The sequence below is a fragment of the Desmodus rotundus genome, chromosome 8, assembly GCF_022682495.2.
Source record: "Desmodus rotundus isolate HL8 chromosome 8, HLdesRot8A.1, whole genome shotgun sequence".
Taxonomy (NCBI): domain Eukaryota; kingdom Metazoa; phylum Chordata; class Mammalia; order Chiroptera; family Phyllostomidae; genus Desmodus; species Desmodus rotundus.
This window is the reverse complement of record NC_071394.1, coordinates 101,602,489-101,620,329: the sequence shown is the minus strand read 5'-3', so window position 1 is coordinate 101,620,329 and position 17,841 is coordinate 101,602,489. Positions and strand designations below refer to the sequence as shown.

The following is a 17,841-nucleotide window of genomic DNA, read 5'->3' as shown; positions in this document are numbered from 1 at the left end:
TGTGAGTTTTCAGGTAAGTAAATTAAACTCTTGGAGCCTCAGTTTTTTCCCTTGTCAAATCTAGACAGTGCTGGTAAGTACTATGTCATAGTATTAACAGAGTACAGTAAGATATCACACTTAAAACACTTAGTATGGTTCTTAGCCTAGAATAAACAATATCTGGCCTATTAATATCACTGATATGTCATCACCTGCAATGATTAGAAAATGAGGGCTGTGAGGAATAAGGGACCATGGGAGAATATCACAATTTCAGGCATATATACATATACAGTTTTTAAAAAGCAAGTTGAGGATTATGAATTCTTTTAACACCTATGGACTTAGATTTCAAAATATCTCAGTCTAAAACAAATGGCAGAGCATATGAATCATAAATACTAACTAATTGGAAAGAGTAACTCAGGGATATGAAAAAAAGGAGCCTAAAGATTTCATGACTATTGTCACTATCATCAACAAACCCACTGTTAAGTATATCTAACTAGGTATTTCCTAGGACTATTATAAATACTATGGGGAACCCTGATTAATTTGTCAGGTAGCATTCAATTAATGATCTTCTGCTAAGCTTGTTGAAATTTTATTCCTTGTCTTAAATTTTGATTTAAAAAATGTATTAATCTGGTTTAGTTACTGAAACCTCTAAAATAATGAAATGAAAGAAATAGCATATGATGCAATTTATCAAATGCCACGTGACAAACTACATGAAGATTAAAATAAGCTGATACCTGCTTGGATAGCACTTTCATGTGCCCTACGCTTCCCCGGCAGTACGCTTCAAGGATGACACCAAATTGTATGGAGACAGCAGGAATGTGCACTTCTGACCTGCAGAAAGTTAATATTATTATGAGGGCTTATCAAACACTTCAGATCACCAAATGCAAGTACTGACTTCTTTTTTCTATCATAAAACTAACTTAAGATGTTAACCAGAGAAAAGAAGAACACATCCTCTTGTGAAACAATTTCAGTGAGACAGTCAACATTCCAACTCTTTAAATATCACAGTTCAAAAAGATATGAGATTTCATAATTATTTAATTCTTTATTCCAAGAAACCCCAAAATTTTACATCTTACCTTATTTGCTTTTTGGAGTGAAAAGGTAATATTACTAATTTAGAAATAATTACAAAGATCTGACCCATATCACACAATCAACTAGTCCCTCAATTAGGTTCTATTCAATTTTTTCTCACTTAATGAATGGTGTGCACAATTGAAACAGGAAGGAATACCTGATTCCCTGGGAGGTTTAAAATAAGAACATTTAACTGGATAAGAAAAGAAGACAAGTTGAAAATAAGAAAGGAAAGACTCTTAAGAAAATCAAAATCTAAAAATATAATCCCTAAAATTAACATAAAAGTATTATACTTATAGAACTTATTTTCCTTAGAAGTTTAGCCTAAAAGAAAGTTATTTTATTTTCTGATAATCATTACTTTCAATTCTCTGAGGTCCAGATGAAAAAAAAAAAAAAGGTCTCGGTGGGGTCAGAAATGAGGAATCGATATTTTTCAAAGGAAACAAAAGAACTTTAGTCCTCTTTCCTGATTTTACTCCTCTACAAACTGGGTGAAATAACGTTTATGTATTTCTAAAAATGACCTAGTTAATAAAGAAGCTAAAAATAGAGTTGCTGTTGTTACAGGAAAACTTTAAAATCTTTATCCAACACTAGCAATGATATATTACTACTCACAAACTGATGGAAGGAATTAGTAAATCTGTTTTTTAGTCCAAATATATTACCATAGTAAGTACACTTTATAGGAAAATAGCAAAACATTAATGATTAGTTTCAGTTAAAAATCAAGGAGGCACAGAGGGATACTTATCTAAATTATTTTGCCAAATAGTTAAAGTTAAGAATTTGGGTTATCAAGAAATAGAAGATACCGAGAAGAGTATCAATGTTATAGATGGCTCAGAAACAACTAAAGAGGCTGGCTGTTTTTGCTAAATGTCCTGTCTTATGCTGATTTATATTTATGAAAGCACAAGGTGGACTCAAATTGAAATATGAAACACTTACCTAAGATGCCAAAACAGGAACTGCCCTATCCTCCGATTAGCAAGTGCTCTTTCTAATAGGAATCTAGAAAGGGCACAATCAAGAAAAGGCTCATATTTTAAAACTTGCACCAGTTGTAAAAGATATTGAGAGAGCTCTTCATCACTGAAAAAACAAAAGACACAGTAAGTCACTCAACACCCTGTGCCAGAAAAAGATCCCTTCCTATCAAACTATCAAATACTAACTTACTGAAACACAAGTATTTTGGGGGGTCAGGATTGTTGCATGCTTACATACACTATTCCACTAACACAAAAGAAAGGCTGAGGATTTCAGATAGGCAGGAGGGAGAGTGGACGGGAGCAAAGAATAGATATACAGAGTATTTTTATTAAATTACTCAGGTTGACAGAACTGATGACTATATTTACAATCAGCCCAAAGTTACAATAAAATTAGGTACTAATTTCTGGACATGCTGGAAAAGTTTTGTACTTTGTCAACCAATCGGTTTTTTTAAATAAAAATTATATCAGTTCTTTAGCAATTTATCTTCCTTTCCTATCATTAGGGTTAAGCAATTATTTCTCCCAGATAACCAATGAACAATTAAAATCTTAACTTTAGCTTAAAGGATAAGAAAATAAGTGCATTTTTAAGTGGGAATTCAATCACTGAATTAATAATAACATAATATTGTAATTAAACTGAGTTGAATTAATTAGGGTTAGTGGCTCTCTATTGGGTGTCCATTCCCATACATTTACATGTAAACACACTCCCATCAGAGGCAGTTCCAGTAGTCAGGTAAGACATGAATCCACATGAATCCACTACTTGCAAATAAGTCCCATGGATTTCTACACAGTACTGACCAAAGGGGACTGTACAAGCATATTCACAGCAGCATTGTTGATAACAGACAAATCGGAAAACTTAAAATGTTCCTCAACAGGGAAATGGAAAAATTAAAATATATCCCTATATTTTACAGAGAGAGTATTACACAGTGGTAAAAGGAATAAACAACTTTTATCTGTAATGGGAAACACTAAACCCAAAACCCTAACTTTGAATTTTTTAAAAAGCAAAATGTAAAAATATACATATTGTAAAACACATTTGTGTAAATTTTAAATGTATTATAATATCATTATCTATATTTTTATACATGTAGATGTGTGATAAAAATATAAAAATGTGGTACAGAAAGATACACACCAAATTCATGATTACAGTTGCCTCTGGAAAGTGAAGGAAGTAATCAGAACTCAGTAAGGAAACTATGAGGACTTCATCTTTAACTGTGATGTTATTTGCTTAAATTTTTTTTTAATTTTTAAAAAATAATCATTATGAAATATTAACATTTATTTATTCTGAGTGGTAGACAGAAAAAAGTAACAGATCAGGCCTGCCTGCTATCACCTGAAAACGGCTGCTCTTGTCTGGCTTCTGGAAACATAGATTTCCAAAGGCTTTCTACCACTGTAACAGGTAAGAGTGTGCTCAACTGTGCAAACATATGGTTTATGCTAAATATCCATTTTTCTTCTGGAACTCTAGAGTTTTGGTATGTGCTAGACTAGCCCCCATTAAAAACCCTACCTACTAAATCTCTGACGAACTTTCCTGGTAGACAATATTTCAAACATGTTGTTACACCTCGTTGCTGAGGGAATTAAGTGTATTTAGTGTGACTCCACTGGGAAAGGAACCTTAGAAACTTGCCTGGTTTCCTCCAGACTTTGCCCCATGAATCTTTTTCCTTTGCCAATTCTGCTCTGTATCCTTTTGCTGTAATAAATCATAACCAAGAGTATGATTATATAGTGAGTCCTATGAGTCCTCCTAGTGAATCATGGAACCTGAGGGTGACCTTGGGGACCTCTGATCCAGTATGTTTTTGTTTGTTTTACAACATAGAGTAAGCATGTGCGCATAGACACACACGCACATTGGGGGTGGGAGGGAGGAACAAATGCTTTAAACTCTGAACAATTCCTAGCCTCTTCCTTTCTTATGAGACATTCCAGTAGACATCATCTTCTCTGTCCACACCCAAGTAGTTCCTTGCCCCGCAAAAAGCCAAGTACACGAGATACCTCATCTGTTGCAGGCAGCCCACAGCATATTCCCGAACATACTGATCTGGATAGTTGAAATCTAGAAGCTCCAGGGCCTCCCGGGGGGGCAGTTTAGGCCAAATCTGAAGTAGTGCCTGAAGCTGTTTAAAAAATTGAAACTGGTTCAGAAATTATAGGAGTCAGGAGCAGAGATGGGTCAAAAGAAAGAAACATATTTGCAATTACAGAGGCCTCAAAAACCTATTCCTGTTAATACGGATTAATAAAGATAGTCACAGCTGAGATATTCTATAGATAAACAGGAAAAAAGCTATTAAGTACTTACCTGGAAATAAATGATACACTGAATATATGAATTCTACAATCAACAGCCATTAAATAATTTTTAAAAGGAAAGAGAGGGAGGGAGGGAGGGAGGAAGAAATGATGCGTACACATGCACAAAATGACCAAGAAATAGTTAAAGGTAAAATTCAAAGTACAAATAAAAGTTGCAGGGCTCAAGTTAACAATGGGCAATTTACATATAAAGTTGATTAATGACAACAGAAAATTATTTTCAGTTTACTTTTAACTCTTAATATTTTAAGAGAATCTTATCACTTAATTGAACATTTTATTGACCATACACATTTAAACCCTTTAAATCACAATAAGTACGCTATTAGAAATAAATAGCACCTCGTTGTTTATTTTCTAAAAACAAGACAAATACAACCAGTCTCCTATTTACAGATGCCACTTAGAAATGGTCTAGACATAGGATAAAAGTAGAATTCCTTGGGGAGATGAGCTGGAAGTGGAGGTGGAGGATAGGTTTCGGTACACATAGCCACATCTTTGAAAACCCTAGTTCCAATGAGCCCAAACCTTTTAAGCTATTGAGTTTTTGTGTGAGACTGGGGCTTTGAGAATTAAATAAAAAGTTTATATTTTATCTGAATCCCATCATAACACAAAGACACTCATCATGGTTGCTGTTGGCAAGAGTCCCTTACTCCTCAAGTTTCTGATATGTTTATAGCACGCGTTCTTATCAGGGATGGTAAGTAGGAAGAAAACTGGTTATGGAGAGCAAGCAAAATTTTTTGACGATATGAATGTGGCCTCTAAAGCTCAACCCCATCTAACAAAATATTATTGCTTAATATTTGATTTATCTCACTGGGTTTCTTGGTTATCTCTGACATCAACCCCAAGGAAGATAGACAAAATGTATACAACATCAGAGTTACAAAATTATGGCACACAGATGGCAACAACTTGGAAAACTTTCTCTCAACTGGCTGCCCAATCTCAAAGTTGTGTTGTGAGAAGTGGTCTGTTACTACCTGCTGGCTGCTTTGTGTATGTCATTTGAGCTTTTGTGTACAACTTGGACTTTGGGAATTAAATAAAAATAGTTTATATTTTATTATTTAATTCTACAAATTATTTACCCCTCATTAATTACGGGTAGTGTCCAGGAAGCAGACAGACACGAAATTTGAAAAACAGAGACATTTGTTGCATACAAGATACAAGAAACATTGTACATAGGACAATGACACCTCAGTCCCCTTCAAAGGAGGTACCTTCGGACCTCACACAGTTCTCCTAGCATCTCTTCCACTATTCAAAACACTGTGCAAAATCCTTTGTTAGAATCACCATCAGCTGCCTCATATATTCCTCAATCTTATCAACAATCAGAAATCTCTTCCCTTTCAAAGGTGATTTGAGTTTTGGGAAAAGCCAGAAGTCTTTGTTGACTGCAGCCTGTACATGTTCAATATTCTCAGGTGGTCTCCTTGTTGCAGGTCTTCCAGAACGTGGATCACTTAGATCCTCGACCATCTTTAAAGAATTTTTGCCACACTTTTATTTACACTGCACTCATTACATTGTCCCTGAAAGCCTTCTGAATCATCTGAACAGTTCCATGGAGGAATGTGCAAGCTCAATGCAGATTCATTGCTCTACTCACTCAGTCATTTTGAATGTGATGGACACAGAGTACACATGCTCACTCAACCACTCAACAGCATTTACCACTCCCACTGACAAGAACAGTGAAGTGGTCATTGTTCAGGCACGCACATTCCATTCCACTCTTCTTGGCTGTAAGGTTATGTCAATGTAGTACAAACTGTTCTTGTTATATTAACAATAGCTGGATTTTTCCCAGAAAGACCTCGTAGGTCAGTGCCCCCCAAAAGTCAATAATACGTGAATGGATATCTAGCAGCTAAGTTAAAATGTATTTTCTCATTTCCAAAAATATTGAAATTCACTGATGATATTTTTTAAGAAAGTAACTTGTTTTCTTTTCATTTTTTAAATCTTTATTGTACCTTTTTCCATTACTATTTAATACCCTTATACACCACACCCCCAATTATCACACTGGTGTCCATGTCCATGAGTCTTTTTCCCTTTTTGCTCAATCCATCCACCTCCTCAACACCCCCACTGTCATCCTCCTCTCCATCTATGAATCCATCCCCATTTTCATTGTTAGTTCAGTTTGTTCATTAGATTCCACATGAATGAAATCATAAGGTATTTGTCTTTCTTTGACCACCTTATTTCCTTTAGTATAATATTCTCCAGGTCCACCCACACTGTTGCAAAGAGTAAAATTTTTTTCTTTTACAACCAAGTAGTATTCCATTGTATAAATGTCCCACAGTTGTTTTATCCACTCATCTACTGATGGACACTTGGGCTGCTTCCATATCTTGGTGACTGTAAATAATGCTGCAATGAACATAAGGGAGCTTATGTTTTTCAAATTAGTTTTGGGTTCCTTCAGATACATTCCCATAAGTAGGATCACTGGGTTAAAAGTCAGATCCTTTTTTAATTTTTTGAGGTATCTCCATGCTGCTTTCCACAGTGGCTGCACCAATCTGTATTCCCACCAAGAGGGCAAAAAGGTTCCCCTCTTTCAACATCCTCGCCATCACTTGTTGTCCATTGATTTATTGATGATAGCCATCCTAACGTGTATGAGACGATATCTCATTGAGGTTTTAGTATGCATTTCTCTGATCACTAGGTGACATGGAGCATCTTTTCATATGTCTATTGGCCATCTGTATGACTTCTTTGGAGAAGTGTCCTATTACAAGTTCTTTGCCCAGTTTTTAATTGGGTTGTTTGCTTTTTTCATGTAGATTTTTGTAAGTTCTTTATAAATTTTGGGGGACTTCGGGCCATGATGGAGGCATAGGTAGACACACTGTGCCTCCTCACACAACCAAAAGAAGGACAACAATTTAAAAACAAAAAACAACCACAACTGACAGAAAATCGTACTATATGGAAGTCTGACAGCCAAGGAGTTAAAGAAGAAACATTCATCCAGACCAGTAGGAGAGGCAGAGATGGGCGGGCTGGCAGAGAGGATTTGTGGCAAGGCTGTGGCTGGAGGACTGGGACGGGCAAGAGGGCAGCTGGCAGGCCCAGTGAGGCGGCAGCTGGTGGAGCAGGCAGTTCCACATTCATGTGCACATAAACTAGGAGGAACAACTGGGGAGTGAGACAGACCACGCAACTCAGGGCTCCAACACAGGGAAATAAAGCCTCAAGCCTCTGATTGAAAACACCTGTGGCGGTTGAGGCAGCAGAGGGAGAAAATTCCAGCTTCACTGGACACTTTGCTGGAGAGACCCACAGGGTCCTAGAATGTATACAAGCCCACCCACCTGGGAATCAGCACCAGATGGGCCCAGTTTGCTTGTGGGTAGTGGGGGAAGTGACTGAAATCCGGCAGAGTGGGACAAGAGCCATTGCTCCATATTGGACCCCTCCCCCACAAACAGCATCACAATGCAGCAATGTGGGTTACCCAGTCCTGGTAAACACCTAAGGCTCAACCCCTTACTACGTAACAGGCGCGCCGAGACAAAAGAAAAAAAAATTGGCAAAGCTCCAGAAAAAATACAGCTAAGCAACGGAGATAGCCAACCTATCAGATGCATAGTTCAAAACACTGGTAATCAGCATGCCCACAGAAATGATTAAGAATGGCAGAAAAATAAAGAAGTAAAGGCTATACAAAGTGAAATAAAGGAAAATGTACAGGGAACCAATAGTGACGGGAAGGAAACTGGGACTCAAATCAACGGTGTGGACCAGATGGAAGAAAGAAATATTCAACCAGAAAAGAATGAAGAAACAAGAATTCAAAAAAATGAGAGGCTTAGGAACCTCCAGGACATCTTGAAACGTTCCAACATCCAAATTATAGGGGTACCAGAAGGAGAAGAGGAAGAGCAGGAAATTGAAAACTTATTTGAACAAATAATGAAGGAGAACTTCCCTCATCTGGCAAAGGAAATAGACTTCCAGGAAGTCCGGGAATCTCAGAGAGTCCCAAAGAAGTTGGACCCAAGGAGGAACACACCAAGGCACATCATAATTACATGACCCAAGATTAAAAATAAGGAGAGTCTTAGAAGCAGCAAGAGAAAAGAAGAGTTACCTACAAAGGAGTTCTCATAAGACTGTCAGCTGATTTCTCAAGAGACCTTGCAGGCAAGAAGGGGCTGGAAAGAAGTATTCCAAGTCATGAAAGGCAAGGACCCACATCCAAGATTACTCTATCCAGCAAAGCTATCATTTAGAATGGAAGGGCAGATAAAGTACTTCTCAGATAAGAACAAGTTAAAGGAGTTCATCATCACCAAGCTCTTATTATATGAAATGTTAAAGGGATTTACCTAAGAAAAAGAAGATGAAAAATATGAACAGTAAAAATGCCAGCAAATACACAGTTATTAACAACCACACCTAAAACAAAAACAAAAGCAAACTAAGCAAACAACTAGAACAGGAACAGAAACACAGAAATGGAGATCACATGGAGGGTGATTAACAGGGAAGTGGAAGGGGGAGAGAGGGGGGAAAGGTACAGAGAATAAGTAGCATAAATGGTAGGTAGAAAATAGACAGGGGGAGGGTAAGAATAGTACAGGAAATGTAGAAGCCAAAGAACTTGTAAGTATGACCCATGGACATGAACTAAATAAAGGGGGGGAATGTGGGTGGGAGGGGGTGTGCAGGTCAGAGGGGAATAAAGGGGGAAAAATGGGACAAATGTAATAGCACAATCAATAAAATACATTAAAAAAATAAAATAAATTTTGGGTGTTAACCCCTTATCAGATATATCTGCGAATATATTCTCCCATTCGGTAGGTTGTCATTTTATTTTGTTGATGATTTCCCTTCTATGCAAAAACTTTTTAGTTTGATGTAGTCCCATTTGTTCATTTTTTTTTTCTTTGTTTCCCTTGCCTGAGGACATATGGCTGATAAAATGTTACTACAAGCAATGCCCAACATTTTGCTGCCTATGTTTTCTTCTATGATTTTTATGGTTTCGGGTCTAAAATTTAAGTCTTTGATTCATTTTGAATTTATTCTTGTGTGTGGTAAAAGACAGTGATCTGATTTCATTTGTCTGCCTATTTCTGTCCAATATTCCCAATACCATTTATTGAATAGACTATCTTTAGCTCATTGTATGTGTTTACTTCCTCTGTTGATTATTAATTGACTATAAAGGTGTGGGTGGATTTCTGGGCTCTCTAGTCTGTTACATTGATCTATGTGTCTGTTTTTATGCCAGTACTATGCTGTTTTGATTACTATGGCCTTATAGTATAGTTTGATATTAGGCAGCATGATTCTTCCAGCTTTATTTTTCTTTCTGAAGATCACTGTTGTTGTCTAGGGCCTTTTGTGGTTCCATATAAATTCTTGAAATATTTGTTCTAGTTCTGTGAAATACATCATTGGAATCTCAATAGGAATTGAGTTGAATCTATATATTGCTTTGGGCAGTATGGACATTTGAATGATGTTAATTCTTCCTGTCCATGAACTCGTATGTGCTTCCACTTATTTGTATCTTCTTCAATTTCCCCCTTCAGTGTCTTCTAATTTTCTGAGTACAGGTCTTTTACATCCTTGGTTAGGTTTATTCCTACATACATTATTCTTTTTGTAGCAATTGTGAATGGGATTGTTTTCTTAAGTTCCCTTTCTGTTAGTTTGTTATTGGCATATAAAAATGTAACTGATTTCTGGATATTAATTTTGTATGCTGCTACTTTGATGAATTCATTTATTGGTTAGTAGTTTCTTGGTGGAATCTTTGGGATTCTCTGTGTCCAATATCATGTTATCTGCAATTAAAGACAGTTTTACTTCTTCCTTTCCAATTTGGATGCCTTTTATTTCTTCTCATCTGGTTGCTGTGACTAGGCCTTCCAGTACTATGTTGGATAAGAGAGGTGAGAGTGGACATCCCTGTCTTGTTCGAGATCTTATGGGGAACACTTGTAGTTTTTGCCTGTTGAGTAGATGCTGGCTGTGGGTTTGTCATATACGGCCTTTATTATGTTTAGGTATGATCCCTCTATTTCCACTTTGCTGAGTTTTGATCATAAGTGGGTGCTGGATTTTATCAAATGCTTTTCTGCATCTATTGATATGATCATGTGGTTTTTATCATTCATTTTGTTTATGTGGCAAATCACATTTATTGATATTCGAATGTTGTACCAACCTTGCATTCCTGGAATAAATCCTACTTGATCATGGAGTATGATCTTTTTGATGTATTGCTGTATTCAGTTTGCTAATATTTCATTGAGGATTTTAGCATCTGTTTATCAGGGAGGGATATTGGCCTGTAATTTCCTTTCTTTGTAGTGTCTTTACCTGGCTTTGGAATTAGGATAATGCTGGCCTCATAAAATGAGAGTTTGAGGGTCTTCCCTCCTCTTGAATATTATGAAATAGTTTGAGAAGCAGAGGTGTTAGTTCTTCTTGGAATGTTTAGTAAAATTCCCCTGTGAAGCCATCCGGTCCAGGGCTTTTGTTTGTTGGGAGTTTTTGGATTACTACTTCAGTTTCACTAGGTGTAATCTGTTCAGATTCTGATTCTTCTTGATTTAGTTTTGGAAGATTGTATGTTTCTAGGAATTTATCCATTTTGTCCAGGTTGTCCAGTTTATCAGCATATAGCCGTTCATAACATTTTCTTATCATCCCTTGTATTTCTTTGGTGTCAGTTATTTCTCCTCTTTCATTTCTGATTTTATTTGGGTCCTCTCTCTTTTTTTTTCTTGGTGAGTCTGGTTAAAAGTTTGTAGATCTTGCTTATCTTTTCAAAGAACCAGCTCTTGGGTTTGTTACTTTTTTGTATCATTTTTGTAGACTCTCTTTCATTTATTTCTGCTCTGATCTTTTTTATTAACTTCCTTCTACTTTTTGCTTTTTTTGTTGTTCTTGTTCAAGTACCTTAAAGTATGAAGTTAGATTGTTTACTTGAGGTTTTTCTGGTGTTTGAAATAGGCCTGTAATGCTATGAATTTCCCTCTTAGGATTACTTTCCCAAGTATCCCACAGACTGTGAATTGTTGGGTCCTCATTTTCACTTGTTTCAAGGTATCCTTAGACTTCTTCCTTGATCTTGTTGTTGATTCATTCATTCATTGTTTAATAATATAACTTCAGAAACAGAGGTAATTTTCAAACAATACATATTCATTCTAGAATAGTCATTGCAAATGGTCTTAAGATTAAAACTTTGTAGTACCCTGAACTGTCAGAAGTAGTCCAGGACCTGCAACCTGCTGGTGGTAGGCGATTACACCAAGACCATTGTTTTTATTATGTTTAGTTAAAGATACAGAAAATCTACACTGAATCTGGGATTTTTAAATCTTAAAACTTTCTGTACTACTACTTAGATTAATCGTAAGAATTTAAAACTTCAAAGAAAATTATCCAACCTATAGCAATGTATCTATGTAGAAAAGGAAAATTTACACAAAATCAAGACAGTAATATATATTCCCAAAAGGTGCTAGAGAATGATCTTTTGTTACCTGAGCAACATCCTCGAGTTTATTCCACTTGATCGACAGTAATAATTTTGGCAGTGACTGTGGGAAGTTCTCTCTGCAATCTTGCCTCAAAGTCCAAATAAGATCCATTTCATTCTCACACAGTTGAGACAAGGGATCCCTGTCCAAGATTTCCTTCAGTACAGGAAGAAACTTTTTTCCACCCCGACTCTAAGAAAGTAAAATTACTCATTATAGAATTCAATTGTGCAAACATCCTGGATAAAAAGATAGTAAATTTGTACAATGAATTTATAAATAATTTATGAGCTTTAACATGTGAGATACTTAAAATCTAATTCCTCAATAAGATTAATAAAGATGGATTCCCTTTTTAAAGTTTTTATTGCCCAATAGAATATCTAAAAGCTAAAAATGAAGTTAAAAGTTATTTATTCTCAAACAGTTCTGAAGGAAAAATACTGTTCTCTAAAAATCCACATGCAAACACTAGGTGGCAGAATTGCAATTTATATGAAAAAAGCCATTATTTGAACTGAATTTCTTCTTTAAATTTCTATTTTTAAAAACAAAATACACAAAACAAAAAGTATATCAACAAAACCTGAAGTTCAAAAAATCTAACAGGAATCTTCTTAGCTCAGAGGCATAAAACCATTTATTTTATTTTTAATCCTCATGTAAGGATATGTGTTGATTTTAGAGAGGAAGAGAAAGTGAGAAAGAGAAAAACACTGGTGTGACAGAGAAACATCAACTGGTTGCCTCCCATATGTGCCCTAATGGGGAACAAACTCACAACTTTTTGGTATATGGGATGACACTCTTAACCAACTGAGCCACCTGGCCAGGACATATAAAACCATTTAGATTAAGAAATAAATATTGGTTAAACACATACAAAAAAATATAATTATCCCATTTCCCTTCCCAATTCTTATACAAAAATACTAAAATAAAGAATAAGATCCATGCTCTCTTTTAGATCTAGGATTCTGAATTGCTTTAAGAGAAAGGGTACATTTCCTTATACTTAAAAACTATCCCAGTTAGGACAAAATACATTTAAAAACAAACACACACACACACACACACAAGAAAACCTCTGCAGAATTATATGACAAGATTCTATAGGGATGTATATTCTATTATAATCTTACTTTATAGTTTGTATTATTTTAACTGGGATTTGACATAAACATTAAAATAAACTAAAAAGTCATATTACTAATGTTCTAAAGTAATAAACTCAAAATAGTATATGCATATGTAAAAATAATGGAGGGATAATGATTATCTATGTGGAATATCTGAAACACTCAACAAAAATACTATTGGGACTAACCAGCAATTAAAGCAAGGTTGCAGGGTAAAAGGTCAATATACAAAAATAAATTGCTTTCCTATATATCAGAAACAAACAAGTAAAATTTAAAATTAAGAATACAACATCACTTATATTAGCACCCCAAAATATGAAAACTTGGGTATAAAACTAACAGAATATATACAAGATATATTATGAGAAAAACTAGGGACCTCTGATGAATGAAATCAAATAAGAACTAAATATCTCATATTGCATGTTCATAGATAGGAAGACTCAATATTGTCAAAAAGTCAGCTCTTCCCAACTTAATGAACAGATTCAAGGCAAAACCCATCAAAATCCTGGCAAGTCATTTTCTGGGTATCAACAAATGGGTTCTAAAGTTTCCATTGAGAAACAAAAGATACAGAACAGCCAACACAATATTGAAGAACAAAGAACAAAACTGAAACACTGACACTATCAAACTTAAGTAAAAGTAAATGTGAAATGCAAAACTATAAACTCATAGAAGATAACAGGAGAAAATCTAGATGACTTTGTGTTTGGCAATCACTTTTTACATATAACACTAAATGCATGATCCTGCAAAGAACAGGTAAGCTGGACTTCATTAAATTTCAAATTATCTGCTCTGTGAAAGACACTGTCAAGAGAATGAAAACACAAGCCACAGACTTGGAGAAAATACTTGCAAAAAGACTTATCTGATAAAAACTGTTATCCAAAATATACAAAGAACTCTTAAAAGTCAACGATGAGAACATAAACCACTAGACTAAACTATAGTCTAAAAACCTAAACAGATACCTCACCCAATAAAATATACAAATGGAAAATCAGCATATGAAAAGATGCTTAACATCATGTCATCAGGGAAATGCAAATTAAAACAAAAATGAGATATAACTATACACTATTTGAATGGCAAAAATTCAGAACAGTGACAACACCAAATGCTGTTGAAGACATGGAGCAACTCTCATTCACTGCTATTGAGAATGCAAAATACTACAACCACTTAGGAAGACAGTTTGGGGGTTTCTTACAAAAATAAACATACTCTTACCACACAATCCAGTAATCATGCTCATTGGTATTTACCAAAAGGAACTGAAAACTTATGCCCACACAAAAACCTGCACATGGATGTTTATAGAAGCTTTATTCAAAATTGGCAAAACTTGGAAGCATGAAGCTGTCCAGAATTCAGTAGATTAATGGATAAATTGTAATACATATAGACAATGAAATATTTAGCACTAAAAGGAAATGAGTTATCATGCCATGAAAAGACATGAAGAAACCTTAAATGCATATTACTAAATGAAAGAAGATAATTTGAAAAGGCTAAATAACGTATGATTTCAATTATATGGCATTTGGAAAAGGCAAAATTAGACGTACAATAAAATAAAATTAGTGGTTGCCAGGGATAGGGGTTGGGGTGGGAAAATGAACAAGCAAAGCATAGGGGGTTTGCAGAGCAGTGAAAATCCTCTGTATGATATTATAATGATGGATATAAGCTGAAGTATGTCTGGAAAAAGCCCAGCCATTGTTAATATAATGAGAACAGTTTGCACAACACTGATGTAACCTGAAAGCCAAGGAGGGTGAAATGAAATGTGCATGTGTGAACAATGATGACTTCACTGTACTAGTCAGTGGAGGCAGTGGGTACCATTAAGTGAGCATGTGTACTGTGGCCATTGCGTTCAAAATGAGCAAGTAGAGCAACAGATCTGCAAGAAACTTTGTGATAAGCTTGAACATTCTTCTGCAGAAACTATTTGGATGATTCAGAAGCTTTCAGCTATGGGCAACTGGTGATTGGTAGCTTTATCAAGACAATGTACCTACTCATGCATCATGTCTCCTGCAGTTTTTTGGCAAAATATCAAATCAGGTGACTCAGTTCCCCTACAGCCCAGATTTGGTACCCTGTGACTTCTGGCTTTTCCCAAAACTAGAATCACCTTTGAAAGGGAAGAGATTTCAGAACAACGATGAGATTCTGGAAAATATGATGGGACAGCTGATGGCAATTGGGAGAACTGTGTGAGGTTCCAAGGTGCCTACCTTGAAGCGGGACTGAGGAGTCATTGTCCTATGTACATTGTTTCTTGTATCTCGTGTCTTCTTCATTAAATGTTTCTATTTTTCATAGTACATGGCTGGATACCTTCTGGACAGACCTTGTATGTCATTAAACATTTATCCAAACCCAAACAATGCAGAACACCAAGAGTGAAGCCTAAGGTAAACTATGGACTTTGGGTGATTATGATGCGTCAATGTAGGTTCAGTCTTGGTAACGAATGTACCGTTCTAGTGAGTGATATTGATAATGGGGGAGGCTATATACATGGGTGACAGTGGCAGATATATGCTAAAATCTCTGCAACTTCCTCTTAATTTTCACGTGAACCTAAAAATGCTCTTTAAAAAAATTCTCATTTAAAAGAAAGAGACACAAAAAGACTCTATGTATTATTATAGTAAAAAACATGTATTCTCTATTTGACAAGCTCAACTTAGGTTTCTCTGAAAAGTGATCATGAGAAGTCAGAATTTGAAAATGAAACTCCTACATTCACACCTTAAAGTGAAACCCTAGTACTGCTAACAACAAAGTATAAATTGTTCGTGTCAAAGAAAGGCAGACTTGCTTTAAGTAAAATATTGCAAAAAAGCTAGCAGACCTATTATTTCACGGATCAAAATCAGACTTTAAAGACCCACTGTAAGTAAACATCCTGAAGAACTAGAAGTAAACTAAGAGGGGAAAGCATGGGTTTGGATGTGTAACTGTACTGCGACTGTTGGCTGAGCTGTGAAAAGCACAGCACTGAATGATGCCAAGGTAAAAACAACCAACTACCAGAAAGTGGCAGAAAGCCCAACAAAACACAAAATCTTGCATTCTTTTACAAAATCCAAAACAATCAATAATTAAAAATTATACTGTACAGTTAACTGGTGAACTTATATTCATGTTCAAATGCTTGAATAAAATAAGGGAAAATCATAGGTGATAGCAATGAAAATTAACACCCATATTCTCTACTTTGTCTTTTTGTTTAGATTTTTCAAAAACATACACATATTGTAATAGTGTACTGACCAAAATAAAACAATACATATAAACCTTGCTAGAAGCACATTTAAAGAAAAAAAGACTATGGTTCTTTCCCCTTCACAATGGAGAGGGCTGGAAAACTCATCTGTTGTCATCAGAGAGGCTGGAAAATCAAACAGCATCTTTGGCAGTGTGCTTGAGGGGACAGAGTTTAACAACTTGTTGGCTTGACTGGGGACCTGACCAACACGTAGCTGGGATGAGACAGTCCATGAAGCCAGGGCTGGTGTGACAGAGACTGAGAAGATGGTTATGCGACTGAGAGATTGAATACAAGTGGAATTGAGTAAATAAGTAAATATATTGAGATTAGGAGGAATCCAGATTTTTCACTGTCAAAGAAGAAATTAAAAATATGGAAATTCAAAGGCAAGAAAAAAAATTTTGCGGTGTTGGATCCAAATTAGAGGCATTGGTAAGAACTCATGGTTTTTAATAGATAAAAGAAATATATTTGCACTTGCATTTGCCCAAATATATGCAAACACAGACATACAAAGTCTGTCCAGAAGGTATCCAGCCATGTACTATGAAAAAGACACATTTAATGAAGACACGAGATACAAGAAACAATGTACATAGGACAAGGACGTCTCAGTCCCACTCAAAGTAGGCACCTTGGAACCTCACACAGTTCTCCCAATTGCCATCAGCTGTCCCATCATATTTTCCAGAATCTCATCATTCTTCTGAAATCTCTTCCCTTTCAAAGGTGATTCTAGTTTTGGGAAAAGCCAGAAGTCACAGGGTACCAAATTTGGGCTGTAGGGGGACTGAGTCACCTGGGTGATTTGATGTTTTACCAAAAAACTCTACATGAGATGTGAGGTATGAGCAGGCCGGTTAGTGGTGATGAAGCTGCCAATCACCAGTTGCCCATAGTTGCAGCCTTCTGAATCATCCAAATAGTTTCTGCAGAGGAATGTTCAAGCTTAACGCAAAATCTGATGCAGATCCATTGTCCTAGTCACTCCGTCATTTTGAATGCAATGGCCACACAGTACACATGCTCACTCAATGGCATCTACCACTCCCACTGAATACAGTAAAGTCACACACGTGCATTCTAGTCTACTCTTCTTGGCTGACAGGTTACATCGATGTCGCGCAAACCATTCTCATTATCTAAACAATGGCTGGACTTTTGCAGGACAGACCGCATACATATATTATCTCGCTGCATCATGAAAAGGACTGAAAGCAATTGCACGCCAGTAACAATGAGCACACCTAGTCCCCAGTTCTTAGATTCAATATACTTTTCACAAGTAAAAGGAATCAGGACTCCCTGAAGAAATTACTGATTCCAAAACTAGGGTAGAGGAAATACCAGATGAGCCTGAAACACTTTGTTGTATCAGAAAGAAGGAAATGCTCAAAGAATGA

The 17,841-nt window shown here is 36.0% G+C and overlaps 1 protein-coding gene across 4 annotated transcripts in view; it reads right to left on the bottom strand.

Moving 5' to 3' along the window:
• Positions 1 to 17,841, bottom strand: part of PIK3CB (phosphatidylinositol-4,5-bisphosphate 3-kinase catalytic subunit beta) — a 166,338-nt gene that overhangs the window by 32,524 nt on the left and 115,973 nt on the right. For 2 of the 4 annotated variants that reach the window (XM_053929835.2, XM_053929836.2), the window contains exons 12-16: positions 12,005 to 12,193; positions 4,137 to 4,258; positions 3,763 to 3,828; positions 2,050 to 2,193; positions 738 to 837 (exon numbers count right to left, since the gene is read on the bottom strand). In XM_053929835.2, coding sequence (XP_053785810.1) covers positions 738 to 837; positions 2,050 to 2,193; positions 3,763 to 3,828; positions 4,137 to 4,258; positions 12,005 to 12,193 — 621 coding nt within the window. The remainder of the gene's footprint in view (positions 1 to 737; positions 838 to 2,049; positions 2,194 to 3,762; positions 3,829 to 4,136; positions 4,259 to 12,004; positions 12,194 to 17,841) is intronic. The other 2 variants (XM_053929837.2, XM_024566262.4) reach the window with 1 other exon arrangement.